Here is a 17,678-nt window from a genome sequence, read left to right as displayed (position 1 = left end):
TTTTTTATCCATAAATGTCAGCATACAAAAGACATGACCTTACTTGAAAGAGTTTAGCACCAGTTGCTTAATAGTTGTCAGGTTGGCACTCATGCCTCCTACGCCCATAAACATCTCGTAGAAGTCGTAGGATAATCCCTTTGATCCAAAGATGGCCGGATCATCCGAGGAAACCACTACTGGATAGCCCTCTGACAACAGAAAAGCAGCAGGATGGTTTCTCAGATCTGATATTAGCTTCAGGACCTTGAAGAAGAAGAACACATGAGCCAAGCGTTAATTCATTGAAGCCTGCATTTGATTGTGAGGCCATTGGTGCAAGGGAACATTCAGAATTCTGAGAACTTATCTAGATCTACACAAAATCACTGTCACAAGGAGGACTTGTCTCTGCACAAAAGAGCTGCTATTTGGATATGGTCAGCAACAAAAATACTTACTTTTGTAAATGGTTGAGGTTATTCAACCAGTAGTAAGAGAGCAGTAAACATCACTCTAGAAATTTAACCAGTATTCAAGAATCAACTGTAAGTGAATCAACATATCTTGGATAGATATTTTACACCTTCTGGACTTTTTTATTTTCTCAGATTCTTCTTTTTTTCTCTTCTTCTCAATTGTCTTTTCCTCTATAGCAGGGGTCACCAACCTTTCGGACCTCAAGGACCAATAAATTCATAATTTTAAATCCCGCGGACCACTAAGATGATCTGGCCAAAGAATGGCTGGTTGGGCATGGCTAAGTGGTCATGTAACTTGGTGGCTGTGGCCAACTTGATGTCACTCATGTCAAGGGACGCCTCACCAGCCTCTCCTCATTCCTCCTCTCCCAGCCACTCCTTGCCTGTCCGCCCAGCAGTGGTGGGTTTCAATTTATTTTACTACCGGTTCACTCATGCGCACATGACACATCCGGGCAGATGGGCAGAGCCGCCCTCCACTGCCACTACCGGTTTGCCCGATCTGGGGCAAACCGGCAGAAATCCATCTTTGCTACCTGGGCTCCTTAGGGCCCCAACAGGAAGCAGTTGCTGGAGCTAAGCAGCCACCATAAGGAAGAATTGGCAAAACAGCACAGTTCAAATTGGATCTGATTGAGAAGGAGGTTCAGTAGAAGCACCTCACTGAGGACTACCAGCATAGGCTTTCCAAGCAGAGGGAAGGCCTGCGGGAGTGCAAGGCCAGGTACCAGCACCTGGAGGCTCAGTGGGCTGAGATGGTCAGCCAGTTCCAGGCCATGATAAAGTCCCACTGGAACGAGGCCCTCCGGCTCTTCGCCACCAGCGATGCTTTCCTCCAGTCTGTGCCCAAAGCCCCCACATCAGGAGGCTGAAGCAGACCCCAAGTCGGAATTTCTGCCCCCCTGCGACCTGCACAAAAAGACCCAGAAGGGGGAGATTCTCTGCAGCAACAGAAGTGTTCGTTGCATGTATCCGGCCCAGGGGCTGTAGTTTGATGACCCCTGATTTAATGCAATATAAAAAATACAAAATAATTTTTCTGCGGACCATAAAATTCTCCCACAGACCACCAGTGGTCCACGGACCACCAGTTGGTGACCGCTGCTCTATAGGTAGTCCTTGACTTATGACAATTGGGACCAGAATTTCTGTTGTTCAGCAGGGCAATTGTTAAGTGAGTTACGTCTAATTTTATGACCTTTTGTGCCATAGTGGTTTGGCAAATCACTGCCGTTGTTAAATGAATCCTGAGATTGTTAAGCAGATCCAGCTGCCCTCGGCGACTTCCACTCTTTGCATCTTTTATCCCACTGAGTGCTAGGGGAACTGTGAACAAAGACAATATGGAAAAAGTGGTATTTTGTTTCTAACATCTGCTCTTCCATGATTGAAAAACTGATACTCTAATCTTTACCCTCCTTGTTACAGGAAGACTTTCCTTCCCATTTCTGTATTCCACCATGTAGATGTTGCTACCTAAGCATACAATTTCCTTATTAAATAAACTGCTCCTTTTAGCCTACAATCATGTTAATACCCTTCTTGGTGTGCTCACTTGGGCAACTGTTTGAAGTTATAACATTTGGATCCTTCCAAATGTTACTTACAACCCAGTTCTGGTGGCTGCACAAAACCTCTGTGGTCTCATGACTTGGCACTTCAGGGGCTCGGCAGCCAGTTTGTCTTTAGTGTTCCTGTAGTGATGTGACCACTATTTACAACATGTTTGCTGGTTTCTGGCCTTTTATCCTTTATAGTCTTTTAATCTGGCTTAATGACTGCCACAAAAAAAGTCACAAATTTGGGTCAGGCCACACAAGACTTATAACCATCATGACTTACAATGAAGATTCCAGACTCCATTAAGATCCTAAGTCTTGGGTACACAGTGCCTTCTCTGCGGGCATGCGAGCCGTCGCCCCAGTTCACCTCCGCCGTGCCTGTGCGGCGCGCGTGCCTCCCACTGGCCAGCAGACTTTTGGGTCTCTGCCGCGCATGCACAGGGTGCATGCAAGAGACATATGTGCATGCGCAGGGGCGGGATCGTGTGTGCATGCGTGGGGGGGAGTCACGTGCACTCCACACCCCGTTTTGTCTCCCAGGAGGCTGCAGGGAAGCCTTCTACTAGGACCAAAACGGGGCATGGGTTGCACATGCATGCATGGGGAAGGGAGCATGGAGGCTCATGTGTGCATGTGCAGGGGGGTGCGAGGTGCACACAGGGAGTGTCGCATGCACATTGCATTATGGGTGCAGGCACACGACAAAAAGGTTGGCCATCACTGTCCTAAGTCAAGAACTGCCTGAATCGAGCTATTTGCACATGGATTGTCTGCTAAGTAAGGTTGCCAACCAGGGCTAACTCCATATGTTCCCTATAGTTTTTTCGTCATCCCACCTAACTTACTGTATTTTTCAGAGTATAAGATGCACTAGAGTATAAAACGCACCAAGATTTTGTAGAGGCAATTTTTTTTTTTTTTGCATTCTGCAGACTTTCCAAAAACGGCCCATTTTTCGTGAAAACAGGCCATTTTGTTTTCAAAAAAAGGGTCCGAATAGCCTTTAGGAGGCTTGTAAAGTGCTCCTGGGGGGTGCACCCCCACAAACAAGCACAAATGGTCTGTTTTTCATCAAAAAAAAGGGCAATCATAGCCTTTAGGAGGCTTATAGAATGCTCCTGGTGGCTGGAGGGGGGCAAAGTTGAGCAAAAAATGGCCCGTTGTTCACTCATTTCAGCCCTCCCCAGCCCCAGGAGCACTATGGAAGCCTCCTAAAGGCTCTGCATGGCCAATTTGGTGAAGGGGGCGGGGTTTAGGGAGGCAAAAAATGCTGCATTCAGTGTATAAGATGCACCTAGATTTTCAGCCTCTTTTTTGAAGGAAAAAGGTGCGTCTTATACTCTGAAAAATACAGTAATTCTAACACCTAGAATGTTCCTCAATCTCCATCTTTTATCCTTCCTTTTTTTTCTGGGCTGACAGGAATATTCCCAAATAAGGCCTAGTATTTTTCATTTTCTATGGAAACCTATGAGATCTGTAAAAGGATTGGAAATAATACATTAAGTCATCTCCCCGTTTCTTTCTATCCCAGAAGGTTCTAGAGCAAAGCTCAGCTCTCTTTTTCTTGAACAATACCTGATTAGAAATAGGGCAGACTTCTACAGCAATATCCCCCTTCAATACCACCCTCCTAAGTTCTGAGCGCTTGGCAAGAGCAAATCCGTGACCAATCCTGTGGGTGTCCATTAGCAGAGCATCCAATAAATTGTTGTCTATTGAAGTGCCTTCCCAATCTGAGTAAAATAGAAAAAGAAGAGTTATTATATAACTTTACAAAAGGATGGCCATCATGGTAGAACTCTCTCAAAATTTTATTCTGAAAGAAAAAATACTAACGTAATGTGGAAAAGCCTTGTGGCATCTTCTGTGTGTTTTTTAGAGTCTCAAGGATTCAAACTAAATCATAATGGTATCATATACCTATTTTATCCATGTAGCAAGACTCTTTATGAAACTCAACTGAAGTCATTTGCTCCACTTTGCCAAACATTAAGCATCCGCTTAATGACTGTTGCAAAAAAAAGAGGCATAAATTCAAGTCAAGTCTTAACTGACTCAAATGAGCTAATTGCACATATATAATCTGCTAAATTAGATTGCCAACCATGGTTAACTCCATGTTCTCCCTATAGTTTTCCGCCATCAGATCTAATTTTTAATCCTAACATCCAGGATATTCCTCAATCTCCATTTTTATTTTTCCCAAGATAAATCTTTAGGATTCCCACCCTTGTCCTGTCTTCTTTGTACCCTGGCTTTCTTAAATCCTTCTGTATTTTGGAGGGGAAAGGGTGCAAGAATTTCTGAGAACTGCAATCTGATTCTTAGCATTGATGAGTTCACCACCTCCTTTTAAATATCTTTTGTGGCCCTGGACTCCCAAGATTTTAATATTTCTTCAAGCCTTCACAGACCTCTTGTGACAACATCTTGGCCTCCCAGGGGTCTGTTCTGACTGAGGCTTCCCAAGAGCATGAAGCAAACTCCTTGTCCCAACAAAACCCCTTTTATTAATTTACTGTGAATTCTGCTGATTCATATCCAGCAAAGTCTTTCGAGGGAGGATTTACAGTTACACACCTTATCCATCTTGGAGAGCTGACAGGCTGATATCTGCATAACTTGGCAAGGAGTCTCAAAGAGTCATGAACCAATTAAGCGAACTAATTGTCTCCTGCAAACTCCACTCCCCTTTCTCTCCTCTTTTATTTCCTCTGGGAGAGGCCATTCATCGTCCATCTGTGGCCTTACTCCGAAGTCGACCCCTCTTCTTTAGCTGTTCCCTTCATCTGGCAACTCTGTGCATGCGCACATTGGAAACAGGCTCCAGCTGTTCGTCTGCCTCATTGAAGTCTGACTCTGAAGGCAGCTGATAACTGGTTTATGACTCTGGCCCCCTCTCTGCCTCTGACACAGAGCCCTCATCAGAGCCTTCCCCAGACTCCAGGACTGGCCCATTTTCCTCCCCAACCTCCTCACTCTTCGAATCTGCTGCTAGCTCCGCTGGCGGGCCACAACAGGGTCTATGGACGACAGGTTGGGAACCATTGTCATATATCGATGTATATTTACTTAGAATTACCTTCTGATATGTTCAAAAGATTCACCTGAGAGATAATTACAAAGAGTTTGCAGAATTCATTTTCTAGTTATTTACTGCACTTCAAAGGTGCATTGTGATGTATTTGTGCTTACCTGTCTCACCAGCATGAAAGAAATATGGCAATTTAACTTTTTTAATTTCTGGCAACCGTAAAACTTTTTGCAGCTCAAAGAGAGACTTTCCACCATCTTCCCAACCAACCTGAAAAGGAGCATTACTCTGGATCAGCATTCAGTACTTAGATATTATTAATCTATCAATAACTAGCATTAAAAAACAAACAGATCTACTCTATTAATACAGATAGTCTTCGATTTATGATGAGCCATGGTGGCGCAGTGGTTAGAGTGCAGTACTGCAGGCTATTTCTGCTGACTGCCGGCTGCCAGCTATTTGGCAGTTCAAATCTCACCGGCTCAAGGTTGACTCAGCCTTCCACCCTTCCGAGGTCAGTAAAATGAGGACCCAGATTGTTGGGGGCAACAGGCTGAGTCTGTGAACCATTTAGAGAGGCCTATAAAGTGGTATGTAAGTCTAAGTGCTATTGCTATTAAGACCACAATTGAGCCCAGAATTTATATTGCTAAGTGAGAAATGTGTTAACCATTCTACAACTTTTCTTGCCACGTTTGTTAAGTGAATCACTGCAGTTGTTAAATGTGGTTGTTAAGTGAACCTTTTGCGACCCCATTGAGGTCGCAAAAGGTCACAAAAGATGAGCACAGGACCTTGGGACACTGCAATCATCATAAATATGAACCAGTTTGTCAAGCATCCAAATGTAAATCATGTGACTATGGGGATGTTGCAACAGTCCTAAGTGTGAAAAACGATCATAAGTCACTTTTTTCAGTGCAGTTCTAACTTCAAACGGTCACTAAATGTAAATCAGTGTAAACCAGTGTAAATCAAGGACTACCTGTAGTATGGCATCAGCTGCAAACAATTGGCACTGGAAATTAGGGACCCTCCCTAGTTTTCCAGAGAGTACAAGTCATCCAGTACAATCGAGCCAAACAGTTTTGTTGCTAAGCAAGACAATTGTTCAGTGAGTTTTGTCCCATTTTATGACCTTTTTGCCAAAGTTATTCAGCAAATCACTTCAGTTAAGTGAATCTGGCTTCCCTCATTGCTTGCTGGAAGCCAGCTGGGAGGGTCATGAATGGCAATTACATGACCCCGGGATAGTGCAATTGTCATAAATACATGCCAGCTGCCAAACAACTGGATTTTGATCATGTGACCACAGAGAGGCTGCAATGGCCGTAAGTATGAATGGTCAATGCTGTTGTAACTTCGAACAGTCACTAAACAAGTGTTGTGGCCCGTGACCCGTCAAAAGCGCGGAGGACAAAATCGCGCTCGACGAAAGCGTGCATGTGACGTCATCACAGCGCGACGAAAAAAATTAAAAATTGAAATAAAATTAAAATTAAAGCAAGCCGATTCACATAAAGGTAAGGGTTAGGTTTAGGGTTAGGGTTAGGGTTAGGTTAAGGGTTAGGGTCAGATTTAGAGCGTTAGCGTTAGGTTTAGTGTTAGGTTAAGGGTTAGCGTTAGGTTTAGCGTTACGTTAACGGTTAGGTTTAGGGTTAGATTTAGGGTTAGGTTAAGGGTTAGGTTTAGGGTTAGGTTTGGGGGGGTTAGGGTAAGGTTTTAGCTTTATTTTTACATTTTTCAATCACAGCACAATGTTTTCGTCGCACTGTGATGACGTCAAATGCGCGCTTTTGTCGAGCGCGATTTTGTCCTCCGCGATTTTGTGGTGGAACCGTTGTGGCCCGCCAGCAGCCAGCAGAGCTAGCAGCAGAGTCAGACAGTGAGGAGGTTGGGGAGGAGCATGGGCCAGTCCTGGACGCTGGGGAAGGCTTGGACAAGGGTTTTGCATCAAGCAGAGATGGGGCCACGGCAGTGATCAAGTGCCTTCGAAGCTAGACAGCAGTGAGGCAGAGGAACAGCTAGAGCCTGTTCCCAGTGTGCACATGTGCAGAGCTGCCAGAAGAAAAGAACAACTCAGGGTAGACTTGGGAGTAAAGTCACAGGTGGAAGGTGATTGGCCCCTCCCATAGGAAATAAAAGAGGAGTGAAAATGGAGTGGATTTTTGCAGGGAACAATTTGTTTGGTTGGTGGTTAGATTCTTTTCAGGAGTGTGAAGATCTGTCCGTGAATATCAGAGACTCTGCGCCAAGTCTTCCCTTGCACAGCACCCCATTTGGAAAATATTTACATGGCAGCTTTCCAAGATAGATAAGTTCTGTGGTCATAAATATTCCTTTGAAAGACTGTTTGCCAGGCCTTGCTGAATGTGAATGAGAGGAATTCACATTCATTTAATAAAAGGGGTTTTGTTGGGACCAGGACTCTGCTTCGTGCTTTTGGGGGAAGCCTAGGTCAGAACAAGTGGTTGTAAGTCAAGGATTACATGTAAAAGGGAAGAAATACTTTCAGTCTTGCAAGGTGCTGTTAATGTAATCTAACAATAAAGAAAAAGTAGGTTTCCTGGTTGAGTTTTGGTCAGGGCTTCAGTGCAAGGCTAAGGTAGTCGTGTGATGCAGCTTAAATAGCTCCCTATCATTTCATCCCCTTACAGTCCTTCTAAAATAAAACGTAAAACCAATGAGGAATATCAGGAATTACCAAATCAAACCCTGCCACAGTATTTGGGAACTTAGTCCTGAGTTTCATGGCTGTAAGAATGGCTGATTTGATCTGGAGAACAGTTCGCTTTCTGCAAGGCAAAAGCAGAAGAAAATATCAAGGGGAAAAATGGTTGTTGCTTTGATTAAAAAGTGCTGCGCAAATATTTGGCTAAACTCGTACGATGCCTGAAAAACAGGCCCACCCTTGCACCCGAAGTCAAATACAACCCTGATGTGGCCTTCAATGAAATCAAGTTTGACACCCCTATAAATCTCACAAATAACTTTGAGGATACCAAATTGGAGCAACATGCCAAAAGGGATTCATTTTACAGTATCAAATGCATAGTTCACAGCTGAAATTCTTCTACATGCTCATTGTAATGTCCAGCTGGGTTAGGATTGGCTTGGCATAAGCCAAGTTATTCCTCACTTCCATTATAACATACTTTAGGTTCACTCTTCTGAAGATTCAGAACTTGCTACACCCCAACTACACCTGCCCCGCCACACCCCAACTACACCTGCCCTACTCAGAGGTAGTGAGGTTCAATTCTATTTTAGGCCCATGCCCATGAGCTTTCAAGCTCCTTCCCTTTAATACTCTCCAACAAACCCACAAATTCCATCACACTTAGCTCTTTTGTATCAATTGATCTAGTTTCTAGTTTCTATTCTAGGGAAATAAGAAGTAAGTTGGAGGAAAGGAAGGCAGGAGACTGGTAGTCCTTAAAAATTCATCCAGAAAAGAACTGTGGTAGGACAGGGAAGCTGTGATACCCCTAATGTTGCCCATTTCCCTTGCCACTGGCAACAATGATGTGGGTGTTGGGATGATGTGGGTCAGGATTTATGGATTCACAGTCCTAGTGGGCAGCAGGAAGAAACATATCTCTAGATACTCATTGGATAGATAGCTATAAAGAGTATGAAAGGATTTTAAGTCATTACCCAAAGGTAGTTTAATTTTTTTTTAAAAATTAAGATGGTTTGATTGATTGATCATGTGCTATCAAGTTGGAGTCAACCACACAGATGTTTTTTTCCCCCCAAATCCAATCCCAGCCTGGTCCTTCAGGCCTTCCAATGCCAGTATAATTGTGCTCTGCCACCTTGCTCGTTAATATTAATTACTTAAATTCAAATGTATCTATCTGCCCCAGTTGCAAAACTACCTAGACAACTCTTACCGGGTGGTCGTATATATAAGTTTTAGACCCAGAAAATCAGGATATTTTTTTTTAAATTGGGTAGCCACTTTTTCAAAAACTTTCACAGACCAAGCTTTACCATGAACTTTTCCACTCGCCTCATATATCTGTGGGCAAAACAAGAACAAAAGTTTAAGCCATGTGAAAAAAGCTCTTAAAGGAAAATACGTAACCACTTGCTAACCTAGATCACCAGGAGGCAGTATGCGACTAATTTCATGGTAAAACTGGACTCATTGGATGTATGTAGCTACTGGTAACTCTTATTCAAACCACAGAATAAGATCTGTCCAATGAGTCCCAGTATAGGGCAAAACCAGTTATCTACTGCCACCTGGAAATAAAAGCACTAGATACACTGTGCATGATATAAAAATAGATTTCCCCTTCTTCAAGAAGGGTGGTAGAAGTCACATATGTGATGTAACATCCCCCCCTCTCTCCCTCCCTCCCTCCCTCCTACCATTCTGGTAGTTTTGAATTTTGATTATGATGTTTGAAAACCATATATTTTTGTCCATTCTGTCAGGGACACCCAAGCTGTACTTTTTCAAAGATCAAAGAAGGAAGAGAAAGGGGATGGGGGAGGGGAAGGGGGAAATGAAGAGGAAGGAAGAGGAAAAGGATAGGGGGACAGGAAGAAAAGCAGGAGATGTAGAAGGGGTGGGGGAAGAGGAGGAGGAGGAGGAGGAGGAGGAAGAAGACGAAGAAGAGGAGAAATGTATTACCTCTGGCAGGGTAACTCTGATCTCAACATACTGCACATTATCATTGTAGAGTTCTAGCAGCCCTTGATACAAATAGGACTTAAACACAGGTGCATAATTAATAAGGCCAGAAGAGATTTTAAAGATGCTTTCAAATTTCTCCCAGATGGAAGCTTGAGTTGGGTAGGTCTCCTCTGGAGTATCTGTTACTAGGGTTATGTTCCTCAGTAAGCTGGAGAGGGAGAAAAAAAGGCATAGTGGCAGCTTAACAATGTGCAAAAGAAGCTTGACTTCTGACTTGAAGAATCATCACAAAATATCTTGTTCTTGGACACAAGCTCAAGATCAAATAACCTTTTATATAGTCCAAAGATCATTTTCTTCCACAATCACTTTTTTTAAAAAAAAAATTATTTAGTTTATGCAGACACAATTAATAAACTTCAAACCTTAAAGAAACAAATAGAGAAGACAATCCCAAACAAATTAAGATGCACTAATAAATTAAGATGCACTAATAAATTAAGATATCATAATAAGGAAAAGGAAAATGAAGAAAAAAATTCTTAAATATTATACATCAATAGTCATTGATTTACTAATGAATATACCAGAGGTGCGTTGCTCCTGGTTCGGCCCAGATCGGGTGAACAGGTAGTAGTAGCAGTAGGAGGCTCCGCCCACCCACCTGGACGCTTTTGTGCATTCATAGAAGTGGCACGCAAGCACGCCCAAACCGGTAGTAAAAAAATTGGCAACTTACCACTGGAATACGCTACATAATATGGACACAAGCTCAAGATCAAATAACCTTTTATATAGTCCAAAGATCATTTTCTTCCACAATCACTTTTTTTAAAAAAAAAATATTTAGTTTATGCAGACACAATTAATAAACTTCAAACCTTAAAGAAACAAATAGAGAAGACAATCCCAAACAAATTAAGATGCACTAATAAATTAAGATGCACTAATAAATTAAGATGCACTAATAAATTAAGATGCACTAATAAATTAAGATGCACTAATAAATTAAGATGCACTAATAAGGAAAAGGAAAATGAAGAAAAAAAATTCTTAAATATTATACATCAATAGTCATGAATCAATTAGGGCATTTTTAGGAAACCTGACAGTATTCTTTATTCTTTCTTTATGTTTTGTATTTCTTAACTGCCCTTTTCCCTCCTTGCCGTAAATTCCAGTGGACATTTAGTATGTTTGCTTCAGGTGTTATGGCTAGGATTCTGTCCTATGCATATTTAGTCTCAATAATAAATTCATTCATCCGGCTATTTCAGGTTACTTAACTTTTTTTAATGAATTAACCACAATTACTAGATTTTCTATAATCCATAAACCATGGCCAACAATCAGAATATGCTAAACTAAAACTGAAGTAGCCACAAAACAGGTTAAAAAATTCAAAAAGGGGATATGACTGTTTTTACTTCCCAGTGCAGTTTATAGCTGTGGTATTTCCTGGTAATCTCTCATCCAAGCATTAACCAGAACTAATCCAGTTTATCTTTTCAAGATTTGGTACTGTTTCAAGATTTGGTAGCTATTGTGATCCTTATTAATTAAAAGGGGAAAAAAACTGGGAAGGTATACAGCCCTTAATATTCTCTTTTGAGGCATTTTGAAGGTAGCTCTGTGTATAAGAATTAGATTTTCTATCTAAGCACAGTGGGATGCGGTGGCTCAGTGGCTAAGATGCTGGGCTTGTCGAACAGAAAGGTTGGCAATTTGGCAATTCATATCCCTAGCGCCGCGCAACAGCTTTTTACCGAAAGCATGTAAAAATGCAAGTAGAAAAAATAGGAACCACTTTTGGTGGGAAGGTAACAGAGTTCAGTGCGCTTTCAGCGTTTAATCATGCCAGCCACATGGCCACGGAGACGTCTTTGGATAGGTCTGGCTCTTTGGCTTTGAAACGGAGATGAGCACTGCCACCTAGAGTCAGGAAGGACTAGCACATAAGTGCGAGGGGAACCTTTACCTTTATCTTATCTAAGCACTCTGTGCTATACATTGTGTTAATTTAACACCATCTAGGTTCTAGGCTCTGTGCTGTTCAGATTATTTATCAATGACTTTCATGTGGGGAGAGAAAATGTGATATTGAAAAGATAAACACAATTGGATCAAAGTTGTCAATGTGGGATAAAACAGATGAGAATAACCTCAAGATTCAGGAAGATCTTGACAAGCTGGAATAATGGGCAGAAAAGTTCCTTCATCTAGGTAGGAAAGGCATGATTTCGGGATGCAGCGGGGCACCAAACTGGGCAACATGGTATTTGGGAAAGGTGTCTTGGTGGAGCCCAAGTTGAATATGAGCCAACAATATGTCAGTGTTAAATAAAAGGTCAAGATCATGAGAAATCATTGTTCCACTCCATTCTGTTTATGCTAGAATGTACAGTATCTAGAACATTGTGTCTAGTTCTGGTCACTGGACTTTGTCCAAAGGAGAACACTCATGAAGAGCACTGACCTGGTAAGGAAAGATTATAATGAAAGATTGGAAACCTTGACTGTGCTTAATCTGGAGATTAAAAAAAAAAGTATGGTAGCTGTCTTAAAGGCTCCCATGCTGAACACGGGAAGCAATCCTTTCCACGTGGCTCAATTGCCATAATCATATCTCAGATCCAAAGAAGAAGAACATGAGAATCCAAAGAAAAGACGATTATTTTGCAAACAAATAAAACTGGGATGCCGGTTTGTTATTACTGCTAACAATTATATTGTTATTACACTTATAGAGAAGAAAGAAGACAGCATGTTCAGGACAAAGTTTAGCAAACAAGATTTGCTAAAACTGAGAATTGTGCAACTAAAAGTGGAACCCCAGAACAGACAACTGGCCAGATCCATGGGCCATGCTGCAGCAGCTGAAATGCTGAGGATCCTATTGGTACCAGGTCAGCAGGAAGTCCACCTCTGATGGGTATCCCAGATCCAGAGTTTCTGCCCTTCCCCTGGGAAGCCTTAAAAGACATTATGAAGAAGGCACCAACTACTTAATGCAGGGACTGCTTCTCCCTCACTCGATTAATTCTTCTTTTGCAAGAATTAACATTGTAGGAAGTTAGCACCCACCCCTCTCCTAGAAAAATGGAATATCTTAGGAAATATTGAAAAGGCAGAATATTATATTTCCCTGGATCAGAAATAGAGAAACATCTTTTTAGGCAGGAAACAGACTCACTCTTAATAGCCCACACCTTTGTCAATGGGCCATTAAAATGCCTGAGCCAGTCTATTCTACATAACACAGATCTCCCCTCCTTCAGCTCCAGGGTGATAGGATTAAGACATGATACTATTAGCCCTTTACCCATCTCACCACAGGGCACCTGGGAAGAAGTAATGCTCAAACAAACGTGGACTCAAAACACAGCCTAGAGAGTTGCCTCTGCATGGCTCCATGGGAATCTGACAACCAATCAGAATACAAGATCAAGAGCCAGAGAGGTCATAGAGACTTTAAGCATCTCGCTCTTTTTTCTTTCTTCACTCAACATCTGGAAGCACATGATCCCTCTTTTCTGTTCAGGAGCTCAAGCCATGTGATCCTGTCCACCATTAAAACTATCTTCCCAAGCAGCCTCCATGTTTCCAGTGTCTTTTTCCCCACTTGGAACTGAACCCAGAAGGACATTTCTTCCAATAGCATCTCAAGAGATTAACATCAGGGTATAAAACTGCAGAGAGCACTAATGTCGGCTGACTCTGGGGGTTAGGAGAAAAGCTTCCTTCTTCTTATGAAACTGAGCAGAAGGAATGAGAGGAAAGCTGCTTTCTGAAAGCTGCCTGGGAAACATTCAGTAAAACCTGGGTAATGGGCTACGCTACATTTTGGATTCACATAATGACGTAAGTTATGTATCTAGTTCACATAAATTAGAAATATAGGCTAGATTCATAAAAACACATCATGTCACAAAAATATATGGAAGGTCAATCTGCACAAGGACCCACTAACTCTTCAACTAACTTGGTTGTGCCATTCAATATACCGTGTTGAATTTCAGTTTATATCTTGATATTTAGCAATCTTATTGTCAAATTTAGACAATGAGCACATCTTGACTATATTAGTTGTAAGCCCACAGGGCTGCCACATGAGGTGGTGAGTTTATTTGCAAGTCTTCAGGTAGGGGCTGGATGGGCTGTCGGAAATGCTGGAGTGGATCATCCACTGAGTAGGCGACTGGACTGGATGACCTCTAACATCCCTTCTAAACATAAGATTCTATTACCAAAAATGAATTTGAATACTGAACAATTTCTACACTCATAAATATTTGTTCTAAGGACATGATGGTGCACCTATGGCATGCGTGTGCCACAGGTGGCAAGCGGAGCCATATCTACTGTCATTTGAGCTGTCAGCCCCAGCGCGCATGCGCATGCCGGCCAGCTGATGTTTGGCCTTCCAGAGAGCCAGCAAAGGCTGTTTTCATCCTTCCCAGGCTTCAGGAAAGCTTCCGGAGTCTGGGGAGAGCAAAAACCAGGCCCAATGGGCCTACCACAATATCAGAGATGACCTGTTTCCGGCTTCAGGAGGGTCTCTGGGGGGCCGAGAGAGGCCGTTTTTGCCTTTCCCAGGCTTCTAGAAAGCCTTCAGAGCCTGGGGAGGACAAAAAATGGGTCGGTCCAATGGGCCAACTGGAAATTTGGAAACGATCCCTTTCTGGCTTCTGGAGGGCCGCCGGGGGGGCGGGTCGGGGGAGGCCATTTTCGCCCTTCCTAGGCTTCAGGAAACAAACTTCCAGTTGACCTGTTGGGCCTGTTTTTCACCCTCCCCAAGCTCTGGAGGCTTTCCTGGAGCCTGGGGAGGGAGAAAACAGCCTCCCCTAGCCCCCGAGAGGAAATATCAATCTCAGCTTGGAGGCGAGTAGTGCGGTGTGGGTGGGTGGGTGGCGGTTGTGCACGCGTGCACATGTGGGGGCACACTTTGCATTCCGGGTGGCCGGCCCGCGTACCCTCGCATTTTGGCAACCAACAACAAAAAGGTTAGCTATCACTGTTCTAAAATGTTTTGATATAGATTTCAGTGTTCAATTTTCATCAGTACTCTTGCATTTTCTTTGGACTGAGTAAGTCCAGTTTATTTCATCATAAGACGTATCAGCCTAGTGTCTTTTGACTCATTATCACACCCCCAAGTGAATAAGATGCAAATATGCTCATTATATGAAGGAGAAATATGCAAATCAAGTTTGGCTCATGCTGTGGCTCCATCCAAGCCCTTCACAATAAACCAGGGTTTCACCCAGGGCCCAGATCACATTCCTTCACTATGACAACTGTGACCAGATCCTATAAGTAGTTCATGCTTGGTGCCTTTCCTAATCAGAGCCTGATCGGTGGAACAATATACATTTTTTCACAAGCAAACAACACCTAGATTGAATTTCCCTCATCATACCTGTCATTATTATTAATCATAATAATATTTGTGCTCCTACAACTTACAAGAAATAGCGCTGTCAATTATCATCAACCGGGTAGCAATGGGTCTGGTCCAGAGATGGGTTCCTACCGGTTCGGCCCAGTTCAACTGAACTGGTAGTAATTTGACCTGCTACGCCCCCAAACCAGTTCTCCTACAGGGCTGTCATCTTGATTTTCAGTTCTGTGCATGCACAGAACCATTGTAATTGCAGAAATTTATTTTTTCCCCTTTTTAATGTTTTGCGCATGCGCAGGCCTATTTTTATGAAAATGCTCCAGTGGTGGGTTACGACCAGTACATCCGATACAGGCGTACCGGTGCCTGCCAGCAACAGTGGGTACCATTCTGGTACAGTGTTCCAGAGGGCACACCCGCCATCCTTACCTGGGGCTTCCGCACACGCGTACGGAGCACACTGCGCCTTTGCGACGCTCCGCCGAGCGACTGGAGTGTCGCGGAGCATCGCAGATGGTAAGTATGCATGCGTGTTCATGTGATGGATGCCGGGCCCCATTGCATCGTACCAGCTGCAACGGGATTCGGAACCCACCACTGAAATGCGCACATGCGCACACCGAACTGGCAGCAATGCTGGGAACAACTCATCCCTGGGAGAGGATGGGAGAGCCCAAAATGAATTCTCTTTGCCACACATTTAAAGGATCAGCTGCTGTTTCCCTGCCCAAGAAGTCCTCCCTATGCTTTCAACTGCAGGTAATGTTTCATTCCCTTATTAAGCGGGATGGGAGGACTAGATTAAAAGTGTGGGGAAGGAAGCTAAAAACCCAATAGCCCTAATTTGCTCAGGGTGTTTTCTTTCTTTCTTTTTTTTTTAAAGTGTCCATCAGTCAAGGAATTCAAAGTTAAGGTTTCCACAGCAACCTTAACTCTGCCCTCTTGTGCATAACAATGGGGGTCTTTCGTTACATTAGCAGACAAAAGATTGGGCAATGCAAGAAACTACTCCATAAACAATGCAACATAATAGAAAGGAAATGAACCATAGCACGCACAGCAGCATTTTCTACTAGTTTATATGTGGTAGTAACTGCCATTTCAGCTCTATTCTGAGAAGAACTGCTTATGTAGTGGACATAGCAAACATCACCCTAGAAACCAGGAATGAATGAAGGGCAGAGATGCATCTTTTACAAAGTTATCTGAAGACACAAGGAATAGCCAAGGAGGATAGTTTTAAAAGACAGATCTCCTTCAGCTCAGCAGGGAGATATCACAAAGATTTGGCAAAAATAAAATATAATAAAATCGGAGAGAATCTTATTAAACTATAGGGTTTGTTTGTTTTTAAATGAACACAATTTTGGGCAACTTGATAATATTTATTCAAAATAAGTAATATTATATCCTACTAAAATAGCGTAGAATTGCATTTTAAAGACTGATATGTGAGTTCATTTAGTGACTGTTCTGTGGGAAGAAATGTCCTTCTGGGTTCAGTTCCAAGCCGGGGGGGGGGGGGGGGGAGAGACACTGGAAACATGGAGGCTGCTTGGGAAGATGGTTTTAATGGTGGACAGGACCACATGATTTGCGGTCCTGGGGAAAAAGGTGATCACAGACTTCAAGATGTTGGGTGAAAAAGAAAACAAAAAAGAAAAGGCTTGCTGAGAGTTCCTGAGTTTTTTATACTCTCTGTTTGGCCCCACCTCTCTGTTTCCTGTTCCTGTGTAAGAAATGTATTCTGATTGGTTGTCAGACTCCCATGGGGCCATGCAGGGGCAACTCTTTAGGCTGTGCTTTGAGTCCAGGTTTGGTTGAGTATTGCTTCTTCCTAGGTGTCCTGTGGTGAGATGTGTTAATGGGCTAATACTATCATGCCTTAATCCCATCGCCCTGGAGCTGAAGGAGGGAAGATCTTCGTTACGTAGGATAGACTGGCTCAGGCATTTTAATGGCCCATTGACAAAGGTAGGGCCGAGGTGGCGCAGTGGTTAAATGCAGCACTGCAGGCTACTTCAGCTGACTGCAGTTCTGCAGTTCGGCTGTTCAAATCTCACCGGCTCAGGGTTGACTCAAACCTTCCATCCTTCTGAGACGGGTAAAATGAGGACCCAGATTGTTGTTGGGGGCAATATGGTGACTCTGTAAACCGCTTAGAGAGGGCTGAAAGCCCTATGAAGCGATTTATAAGTCTAACTGCTATTGCTATTGCTATTAAGAGTGAGTCTGTTTCCTGCCTAAAAACATGTTTCTCCATTTCTGTTCCAGGGAAATATAATATTCTGCCTTTTCAATATTTCCCAGGATATTTCATTCTTCTAGCAAAGGGGTGGTGCTAATTTCCTGCAGTTCAAAGTTACAATAGCACTGGCAAAAATAACTTATGACCATTTTTCACACTTGCAACTGGTGCAGCATCCCCACGGTCTCTTCATCAAAATTCAGATGCTAGGCAACTGACTCATATTTATGACCGTTGCAATGTCCCGGGGTCATGTGATCTCCTCTTACAAACTTCTGACCAAGGGAAAGCCAGATTCACTTAACAACCCATGTTACT

The 17,678-nt window shown here is 43.0% G+C and overlaps 1 protein-coding gene across 1 annotated transcript in view; it reads right to left on the bottom strand.

Annotated features, from left to right (window-relative positions):
- The window catches only part of ADA2 (adenosine deaminase 2), a 30,770-nt gene that overhangs the window by 3,900 nt on the left and 9,192 nt on the right, over nt 1–17,678 (bottom strand). Inside the window, exons 3-8 of the mRNA XM_032221104.1 lie at nt 9,709–9,919; nt 8,960–9,087; nt 7,768–7,858; nt 5,222–5,330; nt 3,602–3,759; nt 44–246 (exon numbers count right to left, since the gene is read on the bottom strand). Coding sequence (XP_032076995.1) covers nt 44–246; nt 3,602–3,759; nt 5,222–5,330; nt 7,768–7,858; nt 8,960–9,087; nt 9,709–9,919 — 900 coding nt within the window. The remainder of the gene's footprint in view (nt 1–43; nt 247–3,601; nt 3,760–5,221; nt 5,331–7,767; nt 7,859–8,959; nt 9,088–9,708; nt 9,920–17,678) is intronic.

Source organism: Thamnophis elegans, chromosome 7 (genome assembly GCF_009769535.1).
Source record: "Thamnophis elegans isolate rThaEle1 chromosome 7, rThaEle1.pri, whole genome shotgun sequence".
NCBI classification, from domain to species: Eukaryota; Metazoa; Chordata; class Lepidosauria; order Squamata; family Colubridae; genus Thamnophis; species Thamnophis elegans.
This window is presented reverse-complemented; position numbering and strand designations above follow the sequence as displayed.